The sequence below is a fragment of the Xiphophorus couchianus genome, chromosome 2 (genome assembly GCF_001444195.1).
Source record: "Xiphophorus couchianus chromosome 2, X_couchianus-1.0, whole genome shotgun sequence".
Classification (NCBI taxonomy): Eukaryota; Metazoa; Chordata; class Actinopteri; order Cyprinodontiformes; family Poeciliidae; genus Xiphophorus; species Xiphophorus couchianus.
The window spans coordinates 32870136-32898042 of record NC_040229.1 but is presented as its reverse complement, the minus strand read 5'-3'; the positions used below and the strand labels follow the sequence as shown (position 1 = coordinate 32898042).

The following is a 27907-nucleotide window of genomic DNA, read 5'->3' as shown; positions in this document are numbered from 1 at the left end:
TAAACATTATTTTTACAATGATTTATTTACTATGTAATGTATTTAACTATTCAATTTTTTTAAAATATGTTACCGTATTTTCGGCACTATAAGGCGCAACACATTATAAGGCGCACCTTCAATGAATGGCCTATTTCTAAACTTTTTTCATATACAAGGCGCACCGGATTAGGCTTTTGAGAAAATTGAAGGTTTTTAGGTGCGTCTTATAGTGCGGAAAATACGGTAATCTTTTTCAGAGACTATGAAGAGGCACCAAATTAAACTAAACTGCCTGAGGCTATCGAGCTTTATAATACTCACATAGTCTAGAGCTGTGCGTTTTAAATGTTGAATATAGATTTAGCAATATATAGAGCAATATTTGTGTGTCCTTAAGACTATCACTGCTAATTGTTAGTTATTGTTGTATATTTATTATTATTATTACTACTTTATTTATTTATTATTGTGTGTCATACTAGGACGAACAAAATTTTCCCCTTTTAGGGGATCAATAAAGTATTATCTTATATTATCTTAAATTAGTCCCTCCAGGATGTTGCACTGGCCTCTGGTCTAATGTCCTCCCTGACTCTTTCTATTGTGACAATAAAGATTTCTTTTAAATATGAGAAAAGCAGCAGTGAGCACAACTTCTGTACAGAAATTAAAGTGGGTTGGGTTTATTCCTGGCATTTGCTGGCAAGGGAAGAAACATGTGTAATGCCAACATTAGTCTACTTATGATATTAACCATCATTTAGAAAGCATTATCTGAAACAAAAGGTTTTTTGCCTTCTAACCCTGGCTACCTGCTGAACATTACACATCCTAACACCACCCAGCTTGGATCCACAGGTGTAACCCGCACCAATACGTGTACACTCATGGTGCATTTAAAGATGGCTCAGAAAATCACGTTTGCACATCTTAAAAAGTGCAGGCCGCAAAGGGCACAGACAAAGGAAGTGCAGGGGAGATGTCCCACATGTCAAGTTACACCCATTGACTGTAAACAATATAAGCAAACTGTGCACAACATTTCAACATGGTTTTTGCAAAAAATTTAAAAATGAAAGAAATCACACATGCTTTCATCTTGCATTTTCAGCTTTCAAGAGATATAATGAAACAAGAAGTTAAATTATAACAAGGCTAAGAATACTGATTAAAATTCAGCCAAATACAGTGATTGGTGAGAAAATGGGTACATAATTAATACAATAATGTCGAAATGGGTTAATGTGATTGGCTGAAACATAAGTTTCAGCCAATCTTCGTTGGGAACGAAGCCCCAAACTTGGGGCTTCGTTCATATGATTGGTTGTAACAAGGAAGCTATCTGATTGGTTGCTGAGGCCCAGCTTGTAAATCAAGATGTATTTGTGTTTGCATCAAAAATACAAGTGTGGATTTTGTTCTGTGCATTTGTGAATTATGAGACAGTTTTAGATCCAAAAAGGACCTGTAAGTTGAGTTTCTATTTTTAGGCATTTTACCTAAAAGCAATATTGCACAACTATATAAGCAACAAATATATTAAAATATGTAAGAATAACACAAAAAGCATTATTGTGTGGATGTTTGAAGCATTACAGAAAACAATGTCAGGTTTACTGACGTAAAGGTAATCCTTTGCTTCTTTATTTAGAAAATGTCAACATTTCATCTGATATACCAATCATTTACCCACAAAATGGGGATAAGTATCCTGTGTACAGAGTGCTTTTGCACTATAGGTTTTAATTAGGGCAGTGTTTGACTTTCATACTGCTGGACAGCATGATATTAGTTCCTGCTGCTGAATGGAACGTGAGAGCTCCAAGTGACTGACAGAAGCTCCTGGGAGGCTGCATGGAGGCGGTGCGAGGAGGGGGAGTGAAGAAAAGTAACTCACGCTGGTTCTGAAGTGTGAGGTGTAGAGTTCTGGGTGGTTCTCATACTCCATGGGATCATAGTTGCCATCGCTCTTCCTCACCAGGTGGTGGCGCCGGCTCAGAACTGTGGCATACACTTTGTTCATATCTATGAAGAACAACTCTGTTAGTGTGTTGTTAGAACACCACATCAAGTTTAAAGTCGACACATTTTGTCAGACAACACACACTGAACTAAAGGGATTCATTTTATCCTACAATCTGATTGTGTACATGCACAGAGATCCTTCATCAGATTAAAATGTATTTGAATTAAATAATTTGAATGCTTTGCTTATATGAGCACAAAACTAGTTAAACTGGTCATGACGTGTTTACATGGCCCAGGCTTTATTCAGGACAGAAACACTGACATGCACATCCATCCATTTTCTTCTCCTTATCCAGATCGGGTCCCTGGCCCTTAAGTAGGGAGGCCCAGACCTCCCTCTCCGAACCTAGCTGAGGTAAATCGTCTCTCCTGGGTCTCCTATCAGGGAGGTGTCCATCCTAACCAGATGCTGAGCCACCTCAACTGGTTCCTCTGGAGAAGCAGAGGCTCTACTCTGAGTTTCTATCTCTAAGGCAGAGACCAGACACCCTGCAGAGGAAACCCATTTCAGCTGCTTGTATCTGTGATCTCATTCTTTTGGTCTCTACTCAGAGCTGGTAACCAGCTGGTAACCAATTATCAATTGTCCCAAACTATCCCTCTCATTCAGATTACAATTTAATTCCAATAGATCTTAATTCAATTAGAATATTCTGATTGCGGTGTTAATGTGATGCATTTTCATTCCGATTGGCCGTTCATGTAAACGTGCTGAGACAGTCTACTTTCTCATGTTGATCTGTTTTAGAAAATCATGAAAACAGAGGGAATTATCTGGTTGTTGAAACAAAAGAAGGTCAATAAATTTATTAGTTTCATTGCACAAATGAACTTTATGACTCTTAAACACACGTTCAGTTTGTGTGTTTAAGAGTCATAAAGCCGTGTGTATGAGCCATGATTCATGTAATCACGGCACATAATTACATGAATGTAAAATTATTTCATCTTTATTTTAACAAGACACAACCAATATGTGATACTGCACATAAGCCATTTTTCCATTGTGTATGTGAGATTGTGGCCATTTTATTCAATGTTGGAGCTCAGTCTGAAAGGTTGGAGAACTGCTGAGCTACACACTGCTGCTGTAGAAACATCATACCTCCAGTTTCAGAAACATCTTTCAACTCATGAGGTTCAACATATTCAACAGGAAGTTCATTGATCATATCTTGGGCTCCCTAAAGGAATACAAAATACAAAATGAATGTAAAAATAAAAATCAGGGACTTTCTCTTAGCTTCAGCTGCTTTTAATCTCATTCTCGATGTTTGAATATTCAAACTGAATTGAACGTTTGTGTACCTTGGAGACATTTCCTGTTCCAGTGAAGCAAAAGGTGAGGGGGCCAATGGATCTGGGCATGAGACCCATGGAAATCTCATAACCACAATCCCTCATGGCCTGGATGGCCTGGCTGACGTTCCTGTAGTTGTGTGCCATGCCAATGTGCTGTGAACATCAGAGAGCAGAGGTGACTGCTTCAGTTTGTTCCTGTGAAACATTTTTGGACAGATTCAGATCAAATAAATTAAGAATAAATTTGTTACCATGAAAGGAGTGTGGTGGCCAAGAGCCAAGAAACGAAGTCCCAAACCATGAAGAATGTTAATCATTCCTACAAGAAAGTGGAGTCATTTTCATTTTAATACACGTAGATTGACGAAAAAGATAACGACCAAAAAAATTACTTTTAATCATGTTAAATGGAATTTGGATTCATTTAGCAAACAAAAATTGGTTTTCTGTTTGGTCTCCCTAAAATCTGAGGTTATGTTCACACTGCAGTCTGAAGTGATTAAAATCAGATTTTTCTGCCCTTATGTGACCTGTATCTGATCTTTTCATGACAGCCTGTACACCACAAATCGGATTTGTACAAATGCGACCCAGTGCACATACAGTAGATATGTAGTCCTAAATCCGACAATTCTCTGATCAAATGTGACCCAAGTCTGTATGGCCAGGTGGCATTCATCCGACCTGTACATTATTGATAAACATCACGATTCAGCATTCTGATACACAGAAGCGGGAAGAAAAACAACATGGTGGATGATAATGAGGATCTAGTTGTTAATGTGCTGGCTCTGGTTGGATAACAACTTTAAAATAGCAAGATATGCTGCACCATTATCCATGTTTATGTTCACTGAGCACGCTCGCTATGTGTGAATGTTATGAACTCTGATCTGCCTTGTTGCTGAAAAAGTGCTTTATAAATAAAACTCCTTCTTCTTCTACAGCGTCCTCTGCTGTGCATGCAGGCAGCTTTTAGGTCATTTGTAGTTCACACAACAGATCACATACATGTCACATATATTTGGAAATGTAAACGACCACACAAAAAAAAATAAAGAAATCAGATTTCACAAAAAAAATAAATAAATTGAATTGCGTCACTGGCTCAATAAAACCACTTACATGATTTCAAAAGATGAACTACTGTGCTTTCATCCTATTATTTTAATAATAAATATTTCTCACAGACTACTATAAATTCCACAGCAATACAGTGTTGCTGGTTTCCTCTGTAGTAACTGGGTAGTAACGCCTGCACCATATTGTGATGTAATGAGGGCAAGTCAAACCGTAAACAACTCAGGCTGAATGCACAGAAGCAGAGGAAGTTGTGAAGATTCAGTGAAGATTTGAGTAATTTACCTGCAGTTTTGGATAAATCGCTCAAATCTTTGCTGAAATCCTCACAACTGGGTAGTTACTGGGTAGTACTTGGTAATAACATCACTCTGCAATGCTGAGAAATTTACAGTAGACTGTAAGAAAAAATATTAAAAACTTTTGTGTACAATGGATGAATTGCACAGTAGTTCATCTTGTCAAGACATGTAAGTGGTTTTATCGTGTGTGAGACAGGCCTGCAGTGTGAACGAGACCTAAGACAAAATCTGGTTCTAATTAGGTGAAATTTGATTTTATTACAAAGTATGATTCATTTGCTACAGTTTCATCATAATTGCTGATTATGCCTAAGGAGTGCTGGGAAATGACCAACCAGCTGAAACAAACAGAGGAGAACCTAACATACCTGCAACACCGGCCCACTGGCCAGACGCTACAATACGATAACCATTGGGGTCAACCATCTTCTCATAGTCAATAAGACGAACTTCCTGAAAAACACAAAGTTGATTTTCTTATTGTTTTTCATGGAATATAGATGGAGATTACACCCTGACTCCCATTGGTCATTGTGACAGAAGAGCCATCACGAGCTGGGACGTAGTAAAGTGCCAGCATGCAAGCACATCTGCACACTTACATACACACTCACACACATTCACACAACCGACAACTTACTTTGTGTTTCAGCTCAAACTGGCTCGGTTCATTGTGGTGCACATGTGGTGTTCTTGTATATCCACCCTAGCTTGTTATTTTCAGCGTCAAACATGTTCCCGGTTCAAATTTTCAAACATTTTCCAAATTGTGGCACACTGGGAAGGAGTCGCATGACGGCTTAATGAGCTCATCAGAACCTATGGGGTGTTTTCTATTAAATTGAATATTGTATTTTTGGTCACAAGTTGTTTTTTTTCCCTTTTTCTCAGAGCTATGATTATTTTGTATACTTTGATAAGAGTTTACTTGAGTTAGAAGTAATTGTTTTATTTTTTCTTCCTGTGGGCAGAGTCTGTGGCTATAAAGAAGGGCTTCAAGACCACAAGGAGTCAGTTTGTGGTTAGACCATCAAGAGGTCATACTGAAAAGCCGGTAGCTTTGCAATGTGGACTTTTCTCAATGAAGGTACTGCTGTTTTGTTTTTTCCTTCTTTTTTTTACCTGCCTTGGACGTCCTCTGTATATGCACTGCACAACTCCTCTTTTGTTCACTTGAAGCCTAAAGAACAGCACAATAAATTTCACTGAAGTGAACTACAGCATTAGCCAATCACTTTTGTTTTGTCCAAGTCATAATAGAGCCCCGCCACAGTCATCGTGACTGTACTGATGAAATCAGATTTTTTGTTTGGATGGCTGGGACCATCACTGAGAATCTCGGCGGCTGGCCCTCAGGCCTCAAGATCTGATTAGGAGTCCATCAAGTCAGTCTCTATGGAACTAAAGGAAACATTGTCTAGGGACAACTGTAAATCTCAAATTGTCACATAGACCTTAAAATTATGAGACACTGAGAACTCATTTCTGTTCTCAATGCACCCTGTTCCACTTAGGGTGCAGAGAGTGAAATATATTGCAGGATTTGAAGCACAAGGAATGTGTCTACCCTGCTGGGTTGTCCTCTACATTTTACTAAATGTGTATATAAGCTTGAAAGTAATGTCTTTCCATATCCTCATCCCCAGTTTCCAACTTTGTGGAAAATTAGTGTGTAAAGGAGGATATGCAGACTTCTATGTGGCCTGATAATTACAGTCAAATTAATTTGGTTTGTGACGATAAGGTAGATTACACATATAAATAAATGACTTTCAGAGACCTGAAAGAAGTAAAATGAAAAACACCCTTTAACTAGAAGAACCCCAGGATATCAGAAATGGTGGATGGATACAAGAACCAGCTTACTGCAGATGAACTATCAGTGGGTAGGGTGTCCTAACCTTTTCCTTTGTTCTTCTCTTGTCTTCAATGAGTAAAATTCAGTTTAGTTTTGGTGCTTAGACTAAAGATTAAACATTAATGAACAATTTTGTTTTCCTTTCAAGCAGCTGTATATCTCACGGGTTACCCTGTGCTGAAGCACTGATCAAGGCTGACAGGCAGAAACTAGGACAAAGTGTGAGAGACGGACAGAAAGGAAGACCTGCAGGCCTGGACATATCAGCAGGATGCCATCCCAGAACCAATGTGGACCAATACAGTGCTGATGAATGGCAGCAAGTTTTCTACATGACTAGAGCCAGAATGTTTAGACCAATCAACAACTGTTCTTACAAGAATCAGAGGTCAGGGACAAAACAACTAAAATAGTATCCTCCATGATCAAACGTTTCAAAAAATTATCAACCATCTGATTTTGAAACTAGGGGTGACTTTGAGAAATATTTATTTTAGATGTAAAAATAATACAGTAACAATACGGTAGGCTGTTTAGTTTTTATAAATTTTAATAGAATATTGTCACATGGACGTCGCCATGTTCACGCTGCAATGCATTCTGGGTATGCTTGGTCAGAGTACGCCAGCTCTGTCCAGCCAAACCATCGATGAGTCTTTAAGCCTTTTCAAATTGAACAGCAGCACATTGAAATTGATGTGAATGTAGAAATCACAAGGAGTAATGAAGATGAGGAGGACCTAACAGATGAAGAGGACAGAGATGGCCAAAGAAGCTAGTGTTGGCGCTGCTGCCAACTTCATCTTCATAAATAAAATAAATGACACATACCTCTGATCCAAGTGTGAGATCTGCTAAGTATTTCTATAAGAAGCTCTATGTCAGGTCTAGTCTTTGGTCCGGTAGCAGCTGTTTAGGGTCTGGCTCTCCCGTCCAGTGTCAGATTGGTGGTTTCCCATTCAGTACCGGTGGCAGTAGCAATAGCTCCGTTATCATTTCATAGAGCTCCAAACGCTTCATGTCTCTGATTTTTCTCTCACTTTCGCATCACTAGGTGAGGTCTACGCATTGTCTAGATAAAAACTGTTAGCACAGCATTTGCTTTTAGCTTGCGAAGGTAACGATCACCTGTTAAAGCCTTCGTCAATTTTGCTTGTACAAATGACTCAAAGTTTTCATGAGAGAAATATTGAGGGCACAAATAGGTTCTTTGGAAGTTTTGTTCGGCACTTTTCATACTGCCCTCTTCTTTTTTGTCATGTGGTAAATGATAAGGTCACAGCACTGTTTAGTTTTTTTTTATTACAGGCTACACAGACACAGTCTGGCATTACATCAGTCAAGCACAACATGATAAAAAAAAACTGGGGTAAAGTTAGCCTTCCTGCATTTCCTCTGTAACGTAGCGGAACAGAGGAAATATCAGTAAAGTAGAAAACGGACACAACCGCGTCATCAACCCAGCAAGGTGAAAAAATGGCAACCTCCATGGGTGAAAAATATAACAAAATATTTAAAAAATTTTAAGTAATTAGGAGTTTATTTGTATCACAAACAGTACATTTTTGGTCAATACAAAATTTACAACATTTATAGGCAAACTAACCATGAACCCCGTTAAAGATTGAACAGGGAAGTCTATTGAGGAGAAGTGTGTGTTGGGCTAGACATGTGAAGCTTTGGCACACATAACTGATAAAAGACTTTCAGATCATTCTTGATATTTGACAAAAGCATATTTTGTTGTGAACACAGGAATACAGAGTACTCAGTAGGCTACAGTAGTTAAGAGGAAGAACAGTGTGTAACTGACCTTGTTGAGCAGGTCATCCAGTAGTCCCATGTTGGCCTCCTGAGCTTTGATGGTATGGGAGAAGAAAGCATACGTCTTCCTGGGGATGACCTTCTCCTCTGGGGGCCTCTTCACTCCAACAATCAGAGATGCCTCAGAAATGTCCTCCTGAATGATGGCCCCTGCCTTCATATAGAACTGAAACAGAGCTCATGGTGAATGAGACAGCAGGAACCACCATGACCTGTATGTCCGTCACTGCCTGAGCTTTACTGCAGCACTGTATAGGGTTGAAAAGGTAGGACAATTCCAAGGGCCCCTGACCGACAGGGGGCCCTCGAACAAATGTATTTATTTATTTCTTATAGAAACTGAAAAAAATTGGGGGTCTTGTCAATTATAAAATTAATCATATAGTGTTCTTAAAATTGTTTATCAGTAAAAAATAAATGTTACCCCTCCCAGACCAAAAAGCACACTTCCATATTTTCACATATTTTCCATATTTCCCTGGACCTGCATGAAATGGTTCGTTCCTGCTTAGCGCACTTGGATGACTGTGCTCAGCAGCAGTCAGTAGAAGACAAGAACGACTGTGCAGTTACTATGCTGCCAAGAAAAATTATAAAGTCAGGTTTTCAAAAAAATTGAGAAATATAGAGAGAAAAAGACAAGAGTGTCAAATTTATGATGCAACTAAATCTGAAAAGGTTCAGGTATATGAATACCTTCACAAGGTACTGGTTCAGACTGTACGGCAGACTGTAGTGGACTGTTCCCGAATCAAGTGAGTATCTGTCTATGTTTGGAAAAAAAGCTGGCCTACCTTCTCATGGATGGCGCGGCGGTTAGACGGCTGGACCAGGACTTTGACACCGTCATTCGTCAGCTCCCTGACATGGCGGGGAGCCAGTGGGGCCCTCCTTTCCCAGGGGTTGATGTCCTCACGGCGGATAGCCATGACGACCCTGTGGTGCTTGTTGCGCCGCTGAGCCCCCACGCAGCTGGGCGTCCTGCTGCGGTGCAGGCCCACAAGTCTGAGCATGGCTTCAGCCGTCCTGCTGACTGAGACAGGAACACCAGCTGAGGACTAACATGGTCATTCAGAGGACACAGAGGTGAGACTGGGGGCTCCAGATACCAATATGGATACCAATATCGATACTGATACTAATATCAATATCAATAGATAACAATTCCAATATCAATACAGATAAATACTGATAGCCATAAGAATACCATTATCCATACCAATATTGATATAGCTATTGATACCAATAACAGAACTGATACCAATATCGATCACACTACTGATACCAATATCGGTATCACTCCTAGCTGCATGGACAACTTGCAACTAAGAGATCTGGCTGGCTCACTGCTGCAGGAGAACTAAAGGCCCCAGCTCTACCCGACCAGAACACCCCAGAACCACCAACTGGCCAATAGAACCAGAACATATCTGGTTCTGGTTCTTATACCACATACCTGAAGAGAACGTCTGGCCCTGCAGAGCTGCAGCTTCCTGTCAGTATGGCAGCTGCTGGTTCAGCCAATCAGTAGCAAGTTCACACATCATGATGTTTATTGGGGGAAAATGCCACTAACTATGGCTCTATGAGTGGCATAAATCCATATTACCCATCAAAAATATTCAATATGAAGTCTCAAAACTTCAAATGGTTACTTTAGTTTCTGAGGAAATCAGACCTATATAGAAACATGCTTTGTTCAATAACCTGTTCCAGTAAAGTCCTCCACAAGGAGGACGGGACAGAAATGCTGCCCACACTGCCAAACATACTAACACCATAGTATTCCCATGGCAACCTGGCCTGAGCTAAACTCCAGGGACACTGCACATCAACAGGCTCCAGAACCAACCAAAAGGATGACCTGGAGGTCACTACCAAAGCAACATGCTCTCCTCCGTGCTACGCTGCATTGATGCAATAACTCATGCAAAAGGAGCCCTGACCACATACACCGTACAGTGTGTCCATGTCCACAGCCCAGCAGATCACACGCTCTGGTTCTGGACTTCTTCTAAACAACATAGGAGCGTCAGTGAGTTGGGTGTTACCATATGGTCTGCATATCACGTCCCCTGCTACACTGTATGGGTAACCTGAGAAGTTCTTCCCAGGGAAGGAAGTGGAGACAGTGTGGGAGAGAGTGGGCCTCCGGGGACAGCGCAGCAGCCCTGCAGCTCTTCTCTAGGAAACACTCCCTGACCTGTAGCTTGAGCTCGTTTCTGGAGCTGCTTCCGCACATTGACCTGCCCACACAGCCAGAACGTGAACCTGAACCCGAACCCGAACCAGCACCGCTGCTCCTGCGGGTTCCAGCTTACCTTTCTCACCGGGTTCTGTTCGCCTCTGCGGCTCTGGGCCAAGAAAGGCTACGATAATACTCCGAGTATGTCACCCAGGCAGAACATGAAAATCCAAGGTAGCTCCACCACACGTGCGCAGAGTAAACTAATCCGCTTCCGGTCAGAGTTTCAAAATAAAACCTCAAAAACAAAAACGTTCATTTCAGGATTTACGTGCCGTAATGTATGGAAGCCCGTTTCCGCCACTCTGTAAAAACAGAAAAAATTATCTCATTTTAATGAGATAATATCTCATTATAATGAGATAGCATCTCATTGTTTTGAGCTACTATCTCATTATTTTGAGATACTATCTCATTATTTTTGAGATACTATTTCATTGTAATGAGATAATTTATTTATTTTATTTATTTTTAACAAAGTAGCGGAAACGGGCTTCCATACCATAGAAGTTCCTTTCATTAGTGTATTTAAGTATTTTTATTTACACTTGGAAAATGATTTCAGACTGTTTTTTGTTAACCAAAATGGTTTTGGCTAGTTTGCATTTATGTTTGTCTATTTTATTTATTTTTTGACGCAGTATTTTGTGATTTTATATATAAATATATATTTTATTTTGGTGACTGTTTACAAAGGAAAGTAAAAAAATAAAAAAAATAAAAAAACACAATTTGGCCAAAGGAAAGAAAAAAGCAGAACATCTTGTTGTGATATCGTTATTGAGGTATTTCAAAATATATAATTTTTGATATTATTTTTGGGAAGGTCTGCCACCCCTAACTTTCATATGATTGTGTGTATGTAAATGTGTGTGAAATAACACCCCATCACTGAGCCAGTTTCAGGTCATCTTCTGTCATCTGATTTTGGAGAGTTGACAAAAATATGACTTTTTGTTTTCTGAGTTTGTTAGTGGTTTTTTTTCCCCCAACATAAATTATGAAGTGAAAAATTTTCAATATTGTTATTACGGCAACTCATTATAGCAGTTTTTACTAAATGCAATTTTTCTTTAAAAATACATATCCAAGAATCTTCGTCAACTCTGTTACCATATGGTTTTCTTTAAAGTTGTGACATTAAATTTATATGTCACAGTTATATAAACATCATGGCATGATGTCACTTCATCCTACTGGTAAAGAATAAATAAATCCATACATACATACATTTTGCAGTGTTTACTGACTAAATTACAATAGTGCTCAGTTATAAATGTGCCAATTATAGCTTAAATGGCACATTTTATAACTAACAGAATGATGAGTTTTGGTAAGAAATGTTTGTTCCTACACAAACTATTTTGTTAATAGTTAAGTTTTCTTTCATGTTTTATGTATTTTTCAGTGAGTATTTCAGAAATATCTCATTCTGACATATTAGGGCAATAAGACAGTTTATGTAATGAAATAAAATAATTGAGTCTATTTGAATTTATTGCTTTTTTCCACATATTGTTTATGCTGTCCATACCAAAGTTGTATCATACTGTAACAATTTTCTTCCTGAAAAAAGTAAGAAAAATATGTAGCTAATGTTTATTGTCAGTATAATAAAATACCTAAAAATAAAAAGGAAATTAAGTTGTTTTTTTTTTCATATCTTGAAATGGCGAATGCACATTGAATTATACAGCCATGTAAATATGTTCATGAATACACCCCTGTAGAGATGTGTGTGTTCATCAATGCCATTATATAAAAATGATTTATCAGAATCAGTTGTATCAAATGTAAAACATTGTGCTCTTTACTCAGAAAGTCCAAAATAATCACATAATCACATCAAAAAGTTAGAAATGTTGTCTTTTGCGCTTTTTTAATATACTGTAGTGTGTGTGAGAAAATATGTCAGTGACAGGCATTAACTTAAAATACTTTGTATAAGGGTTCTTTATGAAGTTCGGTTCATTTACTTGTATTAGCTAACTGGCAGATCCACCGTCTGCAATCTGGAGGGTGCTGTATCACGGCAATGAGGCCTCTATGTATTCTATGTACTTTGCCATAATTATTTCTTGAATTCATAGTTGCCAGCTACAGTGGCAAGGCTTTCTTTGCCTTAGGGTGGCAACACTGGGGTCAGCCCCAGTAGATCTGCCCTGTTTATATGATTTCTATATGAAACAAATGTTTGACTGTAAGTGATTTAAATTGTAGACAGGCAGATTGGATACTGCCAATTCTTAGTGAGAGAAGTTCCCTGTATCACGATGGTGGCTGTGTTAATGCCTCCAGCCAGTGACCAACAGTCTAAATTTAGAAAGTACATCATGATTCCACACTGACATATCACTGTCTGATGCCTAAATAAGATCTGCACACAGCTTTGTTGTTGAAATGAAATATGGTGCTCAGTGGGTGGAGGGTCAGATGGATCACAGAGTCTGCTCCACCTTCCGCCGTCTGAGTCAGCCTCTTCAGCTAACAGCACAGGTCAGCCTGGAACACTTCATCTTATCATGAGTTTTACTCAGACTGAACATCTGTCATCACTGGACATTTCACTCTGGGTCTGCTGTACAATTCTGTGGAGTATTTCAGAGCAATCAGCTTGCTAACTGGGTTTGAGCTGGCATCTTCCACAGCTCCATCTGAGTTTATGACAGGAATGGACTCAGAAAATCAGGTTCAGAAAATCAGCTGAACCTTCTGAGCACCAAGAATGGGCTTCTATTATTAATATCAGCTTTTAAAAGTTTTAAAAGCAGTTTGTTATAGATTAATATGGATCTGAAAATAGTGTGAATTGTCACAAAAAATAAAAATAAAAGAACAGGGCAAACAAAGCACTTGTTATTTGTCTGAACTTTTGACCTTCAACCGAGAGAAGAAGGCAGCAACTATTTTATGCTTTTAAACTCATTTGATGTTCATCACTTGTGGTCATCTTTATGAAATGTGTCGGCATTATCAACTTCTGTATCCTCTACTTTTTGGCACAAATGATTTGACTGAATTGCAATAAAGTTTATTGAAACACTTAGACATCCTTAGACATGTAAACCCAGATAAAATGGAAAATTAATTAACCTGTTTATTTCTATTTTTGATTTGATTTATTAATGATGGTCCATCTGAAAATATTGTATGCGCTTATGGGGTAGGAGTTCATAAGTTTCTTACTTCTTCCTACTCCTTTTCCAAAATGTTAAGATTACTGTGGCACAAAAATAGGTGTATTTTGCATTCCTTGTTTTTGTCCATGAGTTTATGTTACTATCATGTTCGAAATGAGTAAAAAAATAAATAAACATATTTACACCTCCCTGTCAGTCATACTCCTTGAACCTCCTGACATTCGTCACATTACTACAACAAACACTTATTTAATGTGGAACTGAAGTGGAACCATACTAGTGTGGCTTTAAAAGTTCTTTACAAATGTAAGTCCTGTCAGTATGGTTTCAGTTTTCACCTTTGCAAAACATGGAGACAGAAATGATTCCCCTGTTCAGAAGATTCAGCTGACTTCAGAGTCTAGTCTTCATCTGTCAGTGGAGCTCCAGCTCAACTGCAGTCCTACCAGGAGATGGACGTCCAGCTAAAGTAACGGGTCAGGCAGGGAAAGCAGGACTCGGAGGAGCAGGGAAAAGGCACAGAGTGACTCTGGAGCAGCTGCAGAGAGACACAGCTCAGGTGGAGGAAAATGTCGAGAGGACAACTGTACTCCACAAATCTGAGCGTTGCAAGGTTGGAACATTTACATTGTTAATATAAAGCCATTAGATATTATTTTAAACCAGGTGGGAGACACAGAGAGACTAATGGATGGAAGACATAGTGAGATATTGCCATCTTACTGTATTTCCATCCTTAGGTCTACAGACAGAGGCACAGAAGGTACAGAACATATTATATGGATAGAGATATAATATATCCGTCTATGGAAATGTCTCTCTGTACCTGAGTACTAAGTTAAAATTAAAACTAATATCACTGAACATTGTTATTTTTCAGGAAACAGCATCAAGGGCACAAGCGGGTCCAGCAGCTCCTTTTGCCACCTAGAGTATTGTTTCATAGGTGAGAACTGTGAGAACTATTTCAGTAATGCCTTTACAAAACATATTTGGTAGTTCACATGCATCTAATCTAAAAATGTAGATTTTACTTAAAATCTACATTTTGTAGATGTACTTAAAAAACACAAGGGTAATTTTAAACAGTCTCCCATCTGTTTTTAGGCGATTCTTAGGCTTCAACCCAGAAAGCAGAACAAAAGCTTCTAACAAAATGCAAAACACTAGGACAACAGTGAACCTACAGGTCTCCATTCTCCTCCGTCATGAACCAGTGGAACTTTTAAAATGGTAAAATTACACATTTACACACAATCAGTTCTCTCACTCCATCTCTCTCCCTGTCTGTCTTTTTCTCTGCCTGTCTCTCTGTATCTGTCCTGTCCATTTCTAATAGACAGACAGGAGGACAGCTACAATGAAGGAAGGTCAGAGAGAGTGTCTGTCCACTAAATCTTTCCTTTTCATCCTGTCTGTCTTTAACTGACATAAATGCAGTTTAATGCTCTGTTTATCTCATGTATTAAAGCCTGTGTTTCTTTCTTTATCTTCCAGCCACCCTTTGATGATTTCTGGACAAGTTCAGGACTGAGACCAACTCAAAACTCATCCATGTTGGTTTTGTTTGGCTATTCACTAAGTCTTAAACTTGCCCAAATGTTTAAGATGTACTGTTGGGGTTCCAATAAAGTTTTGAAAAATATGTAATGTCAATATTTGACATTGCTGGATCCCTTCCTTCCTTCAAAGGAAGAAAACAACAGACATTTAGAATTTTGACTGCATGTTTTACATGAAAAGCTGGTAAAACATTGTTTTTTATGACTTTGACACGCAGTTTGCTTGGAAACTTTGACGTTTGGGTACTTTTGTTTTAGTAAAGATTATTTAATTCATTGTATTCAATGTAATATTACCATGAGGGTAAATGTATCAGTTATGTTTTAAGATCAGAGTATTTTTCACTTTGGTTGCAATACTTTGACTTCTATGTAACAAGCAAATATTGCTGTTGCAAAATACTATATTTTGTTTTGCTTCAGTTTGTCAGATTTAAATTGACAATAAAATAAAGTGATTTTAAGACATACATGTATTTTTTTTTCACTAGAAAAATGAAACATTTTTTGAGAGTTTGGTAAATGAAGTTGCAAGTTCACATTTAAACTTTTAAAAGCTAGCAAAGTATGCAGTTTCATGAACTACTGTAAAATGACAACTTTTTTGCCGTACTGTAATTTTATTATGACAAAAATGTGATGAAATCACAGTAACCATGTTATATAATTACTGTGCTATTTTAAAGAAATTACAATAACACTGATCAAATTACAGTAAGATTGTAATAAAAATTACAGCAAAACTGTAATAAAATTACAGCAACCCTGCAATAAAATCACAGTTAAACTGTAATAGAATTACAGTAAGGCTACTGTAAAAAAATTTTTTACAGTAAAGTTACTGTAATTTATTTATGGTAAAAATTACAGTAACTGGCTGGCAACCCTGCTGCCAGTAAGTTACTGTAAATTCTACAGTGACTTTTTTACAGTGTCAGAATGGGATTACAAATGGATAACTGTGACTGTAGTGTACGACACTTAAGGGGTTGTTATGATTAGAAAAGGTCTGTATGAATTCAGTTCAATTACCATTACAATAGAAGATAAATACCGAAGAATACGCATAAAGGCCTAGTCAAAGTCCTGACCTAAATCAAACTGAGAAGTGGCACGACTAGAAAATCTGACTGAGTTGGATGAGCTGATTGGCAAAAAAAAGAATTGGCAAATATTCAGCTAGGTCCTGGTGAGTCCATATTAGGCCTGGGAGACCACTCCAGGGCCTGGAGGGGTTAAACCCCCCCTCACTGTCTTTTTGGGTTCCCATGGTCAAGGTCTGGGCGGCGGAAGGGAGGGAGACAGGGGGGCGCAAGCTGAAGCCAGAGCATCCCATGGTGTGGTCTCTGAGTCAGAGCATTGCAGAAGTAATAAGACAAAGAAGACTTTGACGTGTTGCTGAAGCAGGCTTTACTATCTTAGCTTTGATGAGATGAAACATTATCCAGTGTCATTGGTTAGGAATCATCAATACAGCAAATACTGATTCAGGGAAGCTTGAATCAATAATACTGAATTTTTTATTTTTATTTTGAGGGAACAAAAGGACAATATTGAGGTAAAATATGCTCTGTGGATTAAGTTCATGCATGCTTTGCCATGTAAAGAATCAAAGTCAATTCTTTGGACGGCTCCATGACTGTGCTGAAGGTAAAACTGCTGGATTGAAAGAGTTGAGTTATTAGCAGGTTCAAACTGCCCATTTAAACAGCAGAGGGCAGCATATGCAGCGTAAAACAAGGGAAAAAACCACTACAATACTTTAGTTTTCAGAGCATTTCAGAGTCAGTGCTAATTAACAAGGACTGGAGCAGAGAAAGTGCACAGACCTGAACACAGGCTACTCATTTCTGAATCTGTCCTCAACAGCCCAGGAGCTGGATTCAGTTTGTCATAGCTTAGAAGGATTTCAGGACTGCAGGGGCGAGGGCGCCCCAGCTGGGTCATGCAGCTTTCTGATGTGTTTCTTCAGGTCAAAGTTCCTGCAGAAGCCTTTGCCACAGGTGGGGCAGGTGAATGGCTTCTTGTCATTGTGAGTGTGCATATGGAAGGTGAGGTTGTACACCTGGTGGAACGCCTTGCTGCAGATGGAGCACTTGAACTGCTTCTCCCCGCTGTGTGTCAGCTTGTGGTTCTTGTAGTTTCCTGCAGAGATCAAGCAACGTTTTAAAATTGCTCACAAAATTCATTCGATCCAACATAAAACAACCAAATTGATACATAAAAATAATTTCAAGGGATTTTATATGAAATAAAAGTGCTCATGCATTCACTCATGCATGAACCCTTGAATCTCCCTGGCAACCATTCAGAGGTGCCTAAGCAGTTGCTCTCACAAAGCCCCGCCTATTTACTCAAAGCTCCTCCTAAGAGCTGTAGCCCCCAGCCAAGCCCCCACTCCTCCAGACCGACACCCAGAAAACCTCACATCTGCTGAGCTTTTCATACAAAATACTTCTCAATCCAACACTCCTCAGAACGGTTCTAAACGGCATCATGGAAGAGCATCGTTGCAATGATGAAGGGGGAGTGTCAGAGAGAATAATAGGTTCTTAAAGAAACACAGGCCAATTTCAAGGAACTAAAAGAAACGGAGTTACTTTATTATGCTACAAAATTCCACTATATGTGCCTGGAAAATACATAACACTCCTCCTTTACAGATTTAAAATAAATCATGGATTTTGTCTGTTTTTGCATTTTTGATAAATAAAACCAGTTTAAACAGCAGACAAAGATAACCTGAGTAAACGCAGAGAGCAGTTTTCAAGAGAAAAATCAGACGTGGCTCTTCTCCACCGCTACACTCTTGGTCACTCAGATCTGCTGACCAGCAGCTTCTGGTCCTCTTAGCTTCCATGTATAGGTGAAAGGACCTTCTCTGTCTCTGCTCCTAAGCTTTGGAATGCTACCATTACATATCCAACCATTACATATCACTGTCCATTTTTAAAACCCGTCTGAAAACTTATTTTTACTCATTGGCCTTCAACCCAACTGAAACTTGATTTTACCCAACTTTTTATTGGTATTGATCTTGTCTGTCAGTGTTTTTTTGTTTGTTTGTTTGTTTTTTGTTTTATGCTTCCTTTATTCAGTTTTTCCTTTATATAATTTTTTTGATGATCTGAAACATTTGAGCAAGAATAGAAGCAATCTTTAAGTAGGCAAAGTCTTTACTATAGTTGTGTTTTAGAGAACGTTCTTTACACTTCTTGACACAATTTCACAGATCTAAGACTTTAACCATTTAATTTTCGGTTTTTAATAGACAAATAGTTATTTCCTGGCATCAGCTACAACTGTTCAGCTGGGAGGGCCGTCGCTTCTTTTGAGATGTTGGAGGTTAATAAACTCCCATCTGCACCATACTTTCCCTGGCTTTGCTCTGAAACCATTGTTAATCAGCAGAACGACGCCCACAAGAAACCTAATGAAATCACTCTGGCAATTGACCTTACCAAGGAATAATTTCAGACTACTAGAATCAGTAACTAATCAAAACACAAAACAGAATATGCTTGCAATATGTTGCTTTGAATGTGAGGAGGCAGTAGCACTGTGCATTCAGACATACAATCTCGGAATGTGGTGTCAAAAGAAATACATATTCAACACAGAACACCTGGTTAAATGTGATCCTGCAGCTGTGCAGCACAACAGGAGATAATCTTTACCAAAATGTTAACGCTGAGTACTGTGTTCCGTTATTCAAATGTAAATATATATATACACACACACACGCATGCTCACGCCCCCGCCCCCCATATATATATATATATATATATATATATATATATATATATATATATATATATACATACACTGCTCAAAAAAATAAAGGGAACACTCAAATAACACATCCTAGATCTGAATGAAAGAAATATTCTCATTGAATACTTTGTTCTGTACAAAGTTCCATTTGCACAACAGCAGGTGAAATTGATTGTCAATCAGTGTTGCTTCCTAAGTGGACAGTTTGATTTCACAGAAGTTTGATTTACTTGGAGTTATATTGTGTTGTTTAAGTGTTCCCTTTATTTTTTTGAGCAGTATATATATATATATATATATATATATATATATAGATATAAATATATATATATATATATATATATATATATATATATATATATATATAGATAGATAGATATAAATATCTATCTATCTATCTATCTATCTATATATATATATATATATATATATATATATATATATATATATATAGATATAGATATAGATATATAGATATAGATATATATATCTATATATATATACGGAGATGGATCAAAACCTTGCTGAGGTTTTGATTCATCTATGTTTCCAACATGTGCATTGTGTTTGTTGTAATCTATAAATGTCACCATTTGCCTTCATGCACAACACATCCTTCAAACATGGCTGTGATCTTTACCAATATATACAGCAATATTAAAATGCTGGCTTTATCCTGGTGTTTCCTCAGCTGTACATCACTGAACATTCTTTTAGTGCTCTAAGGGCAACATTGATAATGTTGATACAGTATTTTAAAGGTCATTGGTTATAGTAATCTAAAAGGGATTCCGGTTTATGCATGGATATTTTTCTATCTTCCACAATGTGTGTTTACTGTACGCTGCTGACAGCTGCTGTGAACTGGCATTCAGCCTGCTTCTGGGGAAAGTTATTAGGCGACTCTCTGTGAAATGTTTGCATTCAGAACAAAGCCCACGGACTGCTGCTGCTCTCCAGGAGAGCCACTGAGCAGAAGCTCACTCCACAAGAAGTCAATTCTTTTGGTTTAAAGTATGACAAAAGAAACTGATTTACTCCTTTGACCAGACGTTTCCAGCTAAAATACAGAGCATCGAATGAAAGGTGTCACAGGAAGAGCTTCGGTCCAGAGGATTCCCTTTGTGTAACTTTTTCTCACCTTTCTGGTGGAATCCTTTCCCACAGAACTCGCACACAAACGGTTTGTATCCCGCGTGGATCCGAGTGTGCGTGTTGAGCGTGGAGCTCCGGTTGAAGGCTTTCCCACACTGGTTACACTTGTGAGGTTTTTCCTGTAAAAAAAAATTGTGAGATATATTTTAATTGATCACGTCACTGGGGATAAACTATCTTTAAAATATGCCCAACACATTCTAAGGATTACTGTAGTGATGTACAGGTGCTTAGCAGGCAAAGAAGAGATTTGTGTGATTTTAGTTATGTTAAATTTGACATAAAAGTATTTGATTTTGACAAAACATATTATGTCTTATAAAGCTACATTTTCAGAATGGCTTGTTTGCCATATTGATCATATCTGCATTAATAATTTAAACTTCTTTTTTTTCAATAGAATCAATAAAAAGGCCCACAGCAAATGTTTTACTCTGTTAGCCAAGTCCTTGACCTCCTTCATTCTTTACCACAGCACCAGCTAAAGAACTGTATTGAAACAAACATGAAGAGCTGGAAAATTGATTATAGTCAGCAATCACAGCAATTTACATTCTATTTTAATTCCATAATATTGAAGCTAAAATAAGTAAACATGATTGGAACATTAATTCATTTTCACTTTTATTTTATTTACAGCCTGTCTCAGTAATAAGTGATCTTTTGATTGGTCCACTGGTCTAATGAAAGCTGTTGTTAATGATGCTATGAGTAACACGAGTGAATTTTCTTAATTTTAAAAAGACCTTTTTTTTCATCACTGTTCCATTTTCTGTGTGTCTCAATTATGAGCCACACTCTGCAGAACTGCCCCATCTGGCCTTCTTATTTAAAACACACATCCTGAGACAGAGTCTGAATCTCAGTGGATGTTCAGTGTTCCAATGATCTATTTGAGACTGTTTGTATAATGAATGCCAAATTTCAGACAAATTCAAATATAATCAGGTGAAATGCTTTTTCACAAGCCAGTTATTGCCATACTTCAAAACAAACTCACAAAGCTTATGCATACTAAGTACATATTTCTTGTCTATAGAACGTTTATCCATATTTTAGTCTCAAATTGAAATATGTGCTTTTTTACTACAGTTAATCTGATTTAATTAAGATTAAATGAATGACATGGGCTATTATTACATTATATTTCTATTTTCACATATTCTACCTGAAAAAACTGGCCAATTTATTCCTGAACATTGTGTCAATCATCTTTCATATTTGCCAGTAAAATTGCAATGCATCAGTACGCATTACAATTGTTTTGTTCTGGAAATATAGAGCAAAATTATGACAATTTATCTGTTAGTATTCTAATTTGAAGGTTTTTGAGAATGTTAGCCTAAAGGTGGTCCAGTTTACATGAGTTTTGTAGAAACCTGCCAATGTAACCTAACAAACTGTGCATTAGTTTCAGTGTAGAATTCAAATACAAATGTAATAATGAGAAAACACAATGGTTGCCAGAATATTACTGTTATTTTAATCTGAGTAATTCTACAGTGTAACTAAAACACAGACTCTTTTAATTTCACTCACTAAAAGCTTTTTAATTTTAATAACAGAACAAATATTTTACATGTTATGAAACTAAGCCATAGCACTAACTGTTCTCATTAATAGTCAAATTAGAAAAACAAAGACGCGGGTCAGCTGACCGGGGGGGATTGTCTGGAAAATTTAATTTGACTTTATGCTGATATTTTTAACCATACTGCTCCTCCCACCTCCCCACCTCCCCCGCCCTGTTTTTTAAAACTTTGAAATAATACGTAGTTCGGAAAGATCTTTCCTAAAATAAATTACTGCGAACGTGGGCTTTCTGGCTCAATCTAGACGGAGATAAAATGTTATCATAAAATACACAAAACACATTTTTAAAGTTGATCACTAGTCGACTGTTATTCAATCATTTTTGGAACAGACTAAACGTGATTTGCGTTTCTAATTAAAATAGTAAATAGGCCAGCAAATCATTTTCTAAAAAGACAAATCAATCAATCAATCAATCAATCAATCAATCAATCAATAAACAGGCTTAATAGTTTTGACTCACAGCATTTTGCGGAATTAAAACATGAAACCAAAGCAGAAGTCCCAGATGCACCACACGCAGCCCGCCGAGCAGCGCTCCTCGGTCTCACCTGAGTGTGGATGATCTTGTGTCGGCACAGCGTGCTGGCCTGACGGAAACCTTTCCCGCAAACTTTACAGATGAACGGTCGCGCGCCAGTGTGCACGGGCATGTGCCGGGTCAGATTGTAGTGCGCGTTAAACACCTGAGAGAGGAAAATAAACAGAAATAAGAAGAGGAACGAAGATCAGACTACACCTACTGCTCTATTATTATTATTATTATTATTATTATTATTATTATTATTATTATTATTATCATCATTTTATTGTTTTTTATTGTAAATATTCTTTTTTTTTTTTTTTTTTTCAAAAAAGAAACAAACCAACCCCCGTTCCTCCCCCTCCAAAAAACGGTCCAGTGTCCCGCTTGATTCTGAATGATTAACGGAGCAAATAACCGGAGTTTGTTTTGGGCTCCCAGCTCCAATCAGGTGATAAAATGGCGCAGCGAATCCTGGAATCCTTCCTGGTATTTTTGTTTTAACGGTAAAATCTGCAATTGCTGAATTTTTAAAACAGCAAAACTTAGAAATAGTAATAATTTTGGCGTTTCTTATCTATTGGGCCTCTATTTTCCCGTTTTAGCAGCAGCAATAAATTCTCTATTCAACGGAAGGAAACTAAAACGGAAAAAAGCTCGGGTGAAAAGCAAGTAATAAATTAGGGTCCATTTGACTAATTCGTTTATTTATTTACAAATTTAATGCCCTTTCCTTTATGAAATTTCCTTTCCTTTTTGAGTGTGTAGAAATTTAAATGTTGAAAAGTCAAGGCCGAGCAGCGCTCGACTGGTTTATTTTTGGTAACCAGTCATGACAATCAAACATTTGCAATATTTAGACAGAAATAATCTTTTAAAAAATCTTAAAACGGCGATAAAAGCCCTCCGCATTCTGGCACCGCTCCTGCAGGCTGCTGGAAGTCGCCCCGGCTCCGGCTCACCTTTCCGCAGACCTCGCAGGTGAACACTTTGGGTTTGCTGCCGGAACAGGAGCCGCTCAGTCGGGCCGCTGCCGCTGCTGCCGGGGAACCTTTAAACATCTTGTCCGTGAGCATTTGATCCCTTTCCTTCATGTAGTGCTGGATCTGGCTGGGAGAGAGCTGCTTGAAGGCCTGCACCCCGGACACAGAGTAGCGCTCTCCGCCCTGCTGTTTGCTCTTTTCCGCGATGAGGGCTTTGTGTCGGGCGGTGAGGAGGTACGAGGCCATCGGGTGCAGGTTGACCAGGCCGGCCGGCGGGGCGCAGGCCCCTCCATCGCCAGTGCAGTTCAGGTAACACATGGTGCCCACGGTGGAGAGGGAGGACTGGTTCACCACCCGCGGTCTGAAAAGTTTGTACTGACCGCCGCTATGGCTCACAACGGAGTCCTCCTGCTGGGTTCGGTAATTCAACCCGAATCCCAAAATGTCTACAGGAGCCGGCAGGTGAGAGCCGTCCAAGTGGCCCGGATCCAGCCCGCTGATGCTGAGTCGGTGGCCCGCCTCGTACCCGAGAGGTACCAGCGGGATCATGCAGTGCAGTGAGGACGGACACACGTCGGGCTTCCCCACGGGAGAGGTCTGGAACCAGGTGCTGAGCGGTATCGACTTGGGTTCGGGTGTCCTGGCCATAATGCGGTCGATGGAGAAAGCGAGAGGCTTGGTGCTGCCGCCGGTGGTGATCATGTCTGAGCCCGCGGGCTGGCTCCCGGTGGCCGGGGGGGCGCCTAGGATACCCGCTGGGCGGCAGAGAGAACCGTCCATCATGTTCGCATCAGCCGCACAAAGACAACAACAACAAAGTAGTGGAAGGAGCGAGGGGTCGGCGCTGCTCCTCAGCGGCCCGCAGGAAAGGGCATCATCTGCCGGGGAAGTCCCCTCTTAATCACAGCCTCTGTTTTCACGCTTAATGATGGCAAAGCGGGCGGCCGCAGCTCGCTCGATGGCTGCGTGCGGAGTGTCGAGACCCGCTGATCGTTACCGCCCTGGAAGTACAGGGGGAAAATAGATCATTTGCTCAGTTCTTCTCCGTCGATTCTGAGTTCCGTGTCTCCGCAGGAGAAAGAGGAGGAGGAGGAGGAGGAGGAGGAGGAGGCTGGCACAACTCCTGCTCAACTGCAGGGAACTTGATAAATCCCAGGTCCACTTGTGGCTGCGCGTGACATCATTTTAATATGGTCGCGAGGTCACGAGCGGTCGACTTTCACATCACATCAGGACTCTTCAAATGCGCGAGTTTCAGATGACACAGAGCTGGGAGCGCGTGGACCTTGGCCATCAAACGGTCCGGCAGAAAATGGATTTCAAAGCAGCGATGTGTTCTGTGACCACTTTGAATCCCAGTTTCTCCGCCGTCTTTTACTGGAAGCTCCGTGGCTTCAAATGCAACAACTTTTTATCCCCCAGTTCATCACACAGATGGCGCCTTCACGAACAGTGCAGATATGACAAATTCCTAAACTCGGGCATGTTGAAGCTGACAGCAACCCTCCCATCCTGTCACCGAAGGAAGGAGTCAGACATTTACCGCAGAAACAAGCGGCTGGAGGAAGAAAAGTGACGGGAAAACAGACAAACATAAACCACAGAAAATGCCATCAAGCGACCCACCAACTTTTATTACTATTCTACGTATTCTCACTATTATTAAAGACAAGGCTTCGGTTGTAATCTAGGTCAATTCATCAACATCTTGTTAATTTCTCTCTCCTTTACGGTGTCAGCTCGTCTGCTTCATTTTAAAATGTAACTGTCTTTAGCTGTAAGATTTCAAACCCTAAAGAAGAACATACCGTTTTAAAAACCGCAACACCCAAAAATAACAACAACAACAACAATAATAATAATAATAATTCCAGAATTCCTATGGTCATATAACCTTTCACTTTTCAAAGGAAATGAATATATCAAGTCGTCTCACCCTATAAATAAATATATATATAGTATATGGGGGGAGGAGGGGCGTGCGTGTGTAATTGTTGTTATTTACTTATCACTTTAATAGCTTCAATTAGGTCCAAATGGTTCAAAATACTAAAATGACAGATTATGTTTCGAGTGTCTCTTGATTTGATCAAGATCAAATCATCACCTTTCTGTTCTTTGTAAAACTGTTCGACTCCTATTCTTCAGTCTTTCCTTCTTTCCTTCTTTGTTTCTTCCTTTCGTGTTTTATTTGTTGCTGTGACCGTTGATGCGCAGTGTCAGTAGGACATTCCAATTAAAGTAGGCTTCCAAACTCTTCACACCTTCAATAAAAATATTGTTTTACATTTCATATAAAAAACGTTTAAAGATGTTGATATCAATTTTATTTGTTTAATTATTTTTGTAGGTTTTCTCGGTTAAATAAAAAGATATGAGAGCTAAAAGACCCACAATATATATAAAAGGACCAAGATGACTCCAAAGCGCTTCACACTACCATCATGCTGTCATACACATATTCACATGCTAATAATAATAATAATAATAATATTAATATTAATAATACATTTACAGACAATGAGGACAGAAGGAAAACGTGGTGTTTTCTGAGAGCCTCAATTCATTACGATTTTAACATTTTTATGCTTAATGTAATTAAAACATTTTAACAAGTCAAATCTGAAACAATAATCCCACGTTTGTTTGAAACAAAACAGGATTCAGTTCAAAACAGGGAGAATGTGAAACCTCAAAGTGTTTCAATAATTCTCCTCTCACTTCTTCCGGTGCTTGAGTTTTATTTCAGGACATAATAAACATTAATAAGTGAACGTTTTTAAAAATAGATATTATTTAAATATAACCTCCAAATGCAGTGACTGTTTTAATGTTGTCATTCTTTATTAAGCCAAAATGAAAAGTTGTGTATTAAAAACTGAGTAGACCCGGTTTTTAAATCTCACGCAGCAGCTTTAACCTGCATCAGTCGCTTCACTGCTTCTAAGTGCCGAGCAGTGATGGTCAAGCGTCCAGCTTCAGCTCTATGACAGATGGATTCACGTCTGAATGCGATTAACAAGGTTCACAGATTTTAAGGCTGGAATCGAGATCAAATCATTATTGCTCCACCACCGTGCTTCCCGAATGAGGATAGAATAGAATAGAATAGAATAGAATAGAATACTTTATTGATCATCAAAGGGAAATTGCTTGCATGCCTCTTAAACATAAAGTGAACTCTTATGTGATTGATAAATTGTTGAAGCAAGCTTAACTGGTCCAAGTTGATTGTTGTTGATGTGATGGTTCTAAAAAAATCATGTTAACTATACTTTGAGCAGAGTGGCACTATGTTTTTGACTTGATACTGATATATATTGCCCCTTCTCTGTTTTATTGTTGTATTTTGGAATTTTGCACTTGTTGGGTGCTGGATAAACATGTTTTATAAAGTTGCACAAATAAATGCTGCTGCTGTTTTATGCATTGTAATTTGTTGTTTTTTGATGCTACTCAAGTTTGGTCAGGATATTGGGTAAATTAGACACAGAAAAATTATGGCAACAAAGTGACATTCAATATTATTGAATAGATTTAAAGTCCTATGATACAAATAAAAACTTAAAATTTATCAATTATTTTAGCTACAGATAAATAAGAACAACAGTGTTAATGTGTTGAATTAAGCAATAATGTGCTACAATATGAGTTGATATCATTTATATTATTTACTTAATCCAAATAATTTTTATGCTGATGTTTTGTAAATCTAAATCAATTTCACCCATTTAATTAATAAATATAAGTTAATTTCAGCTGTTGCTTTTATTAAGATGTACTTAATTTTTTTAAGTTAAGTTAAGTTAACATATTCAATACTTTTTAATCAAAATTGTATAACCTAAAATCTATTCAATTATATTATGTGTCACTTTGTTGCCACAATTTTTTTAAGTAACCATTGGTCAAATTTTTCTCAGTGCAGATCTTTTTCAACTTGTTGATAAAACATAAAACCCTGGTGTGGCTGTGACTAGGGGAGTTATTAGCCAACCATACTGGCATAAATATTTACAAGTAACTGAAAGCAAAGGAGGTGTTGATTGACTTTTTAAAATGCAACCAGGGTGACAAAACACAGCAACAATGTTTAGGCTGGAAAAAAGGAACATCTCATAATTAAATATGTGCAATATATTCCTAAGAGGAGTTGGAGTGAAAGGAACATTCTAGTCTTTTTAGAGCTAAAGACAGAGAGATACTCCTCGAGTGGAGAGAATAGAGACTGTGGGTGCAAAGGTCAACAGTCTTAGGGTGCTTCACGATGTAAATTAGTTGATGTAGTGTTTTTCCTTTTGGCTCCTCAAAGAGAGGGCAGAAACCGCTTCAAACAGACTCCTCTTCTGGTCCCAGGCCAGTCTGAGTCCATCCTCACTGGCTCCAGGCACACTTTAGCTTCTTTAGATGACTTCTGAATCCATCATTACCTCACACTTTGTATTTAGGGAATACAAAAGAGTTCTGCATGCAAACTGTATGGACACAGTTGAGTTCATGCATAGAAACGAGTTAGAACCCATAAATGTTTGGGGAAGATATATGCTGTTGTACAA

The 27907-nt window shown here is 38.5% G+C and overlaps 2 protein-coding genes and 1 long non-coding RNA gene across 7 annotated transcripts in view; 1 reads left to right on the top strand and 2 right to left on the bottom strand.

Annotated features, from left to right (window-relative positions):
• aass (aminoadipate-semialdehyde synthase) overlaps window positions 1–10840 on the bottom strand; it is a 32217-nt gene extending 21377 nt beyond the window's left edge. The window contains exons 1-8 of one of the 5 annotated variants that reach the window (XM_028004188.1): window positions 10698–10840; window positions 9171–9402; window positions 8366–8542; window positions 5063–5147; window positions 3564–3631; window positions 3319–3465; window positions 3116–3194; window positions 1880–2007 (exon numbers count right to left, since the gene is read on the bottom strand). In XM_028004188.1, the coding sequence (XP_027859989.1) occupies window positions 1880–2007; window positions 3116–3194; window positions 3319–3465; window positions 3564–3631; window positions 5063–5147; window positions 8366–8542; window positions 9171–9389 (903 nt within the window). In that variant the 5' untranslated portion in view covers window positions 9390–9402; window positions 10698–10840. Of the gene's footprint in view, window positions 1–1879; window positions 2008–3115; window positions 3195–3318; window positions 3466–3563; window positions 3632–5062; window positions 5148–8365; window positions 8543–9170; window positions 9410–9832; window positions 9853–10697 lie in introns of those variants that run through there. The other 4 variants (XM_028004180.1, XM_028004161.1, XM_028004197.1 and 1 more) reach the window with 4 other exon arrangements.
• On the top strand, window positions 9327–15092 carry LOC114136292 (uncharacterized). Its single transcript, XR_003593771.1, has 3 exons — window positions 9327–9462; window positions 14642–14707; window positions 14869–15092. It is a non-coding gene; the product is annotated as an uncharacterized LOC114136292 (long non-coding RNA).
• A 1633-nt stretch (window positions 15093–16725) lies between these two features.
• fezf1 (FEZ family zinc finger 1) lies at window positions 16726–24904 on the bottom strand. The gene is made up of 4 exons (XM_028029553.1): window positions 23331–24904; window positions 22397–22531; window positions 20239–20371; window positions 16726–17468 (listed from the first exon to the last, which is right to left on the bottom strand). The coding sequence occupies exons 1-4, from the start codon at window positions 24132–24134 to the stop codon at window positions 17233–17235; spliced, it is 1308 nt and encodes a 435-aa protein (XP_027885354.1). The 5' UTR covers window positions 24135–24904; the 3' UTR covers window positions 16726–17232.
• Window positions 24905–27907: the final 3003 nt, after the last annotated feature.

What these genes read in the sequence shown, in the direction of transcription:
- fezf1 (XM_028029553.1), bottom strand. Translation starts at nt 24,134, where the DNA reads ATGATGGACGGTTCTCTCTGCCGCCCAGCGGGTATCCTAGGCGCCCCC. An exon ending in ACAAGATCATCCACACTCAG is followed by an intron (nt 20,372 to 22,396) that starts GTGAGACCGAGG and finishes TTTTTTTTACAG; the next exon opens with GAAAAACCTCACAAGTGTAA. An exon ending in GAAAGGATTCCACCAGAAAG is followed by an intron (nt 17,469 to 20,238) that starts GTGAGAAAAAGT and finishes TGATCTCTGCAG; the next exon opens with GAAACTACAAGAACCACAAG.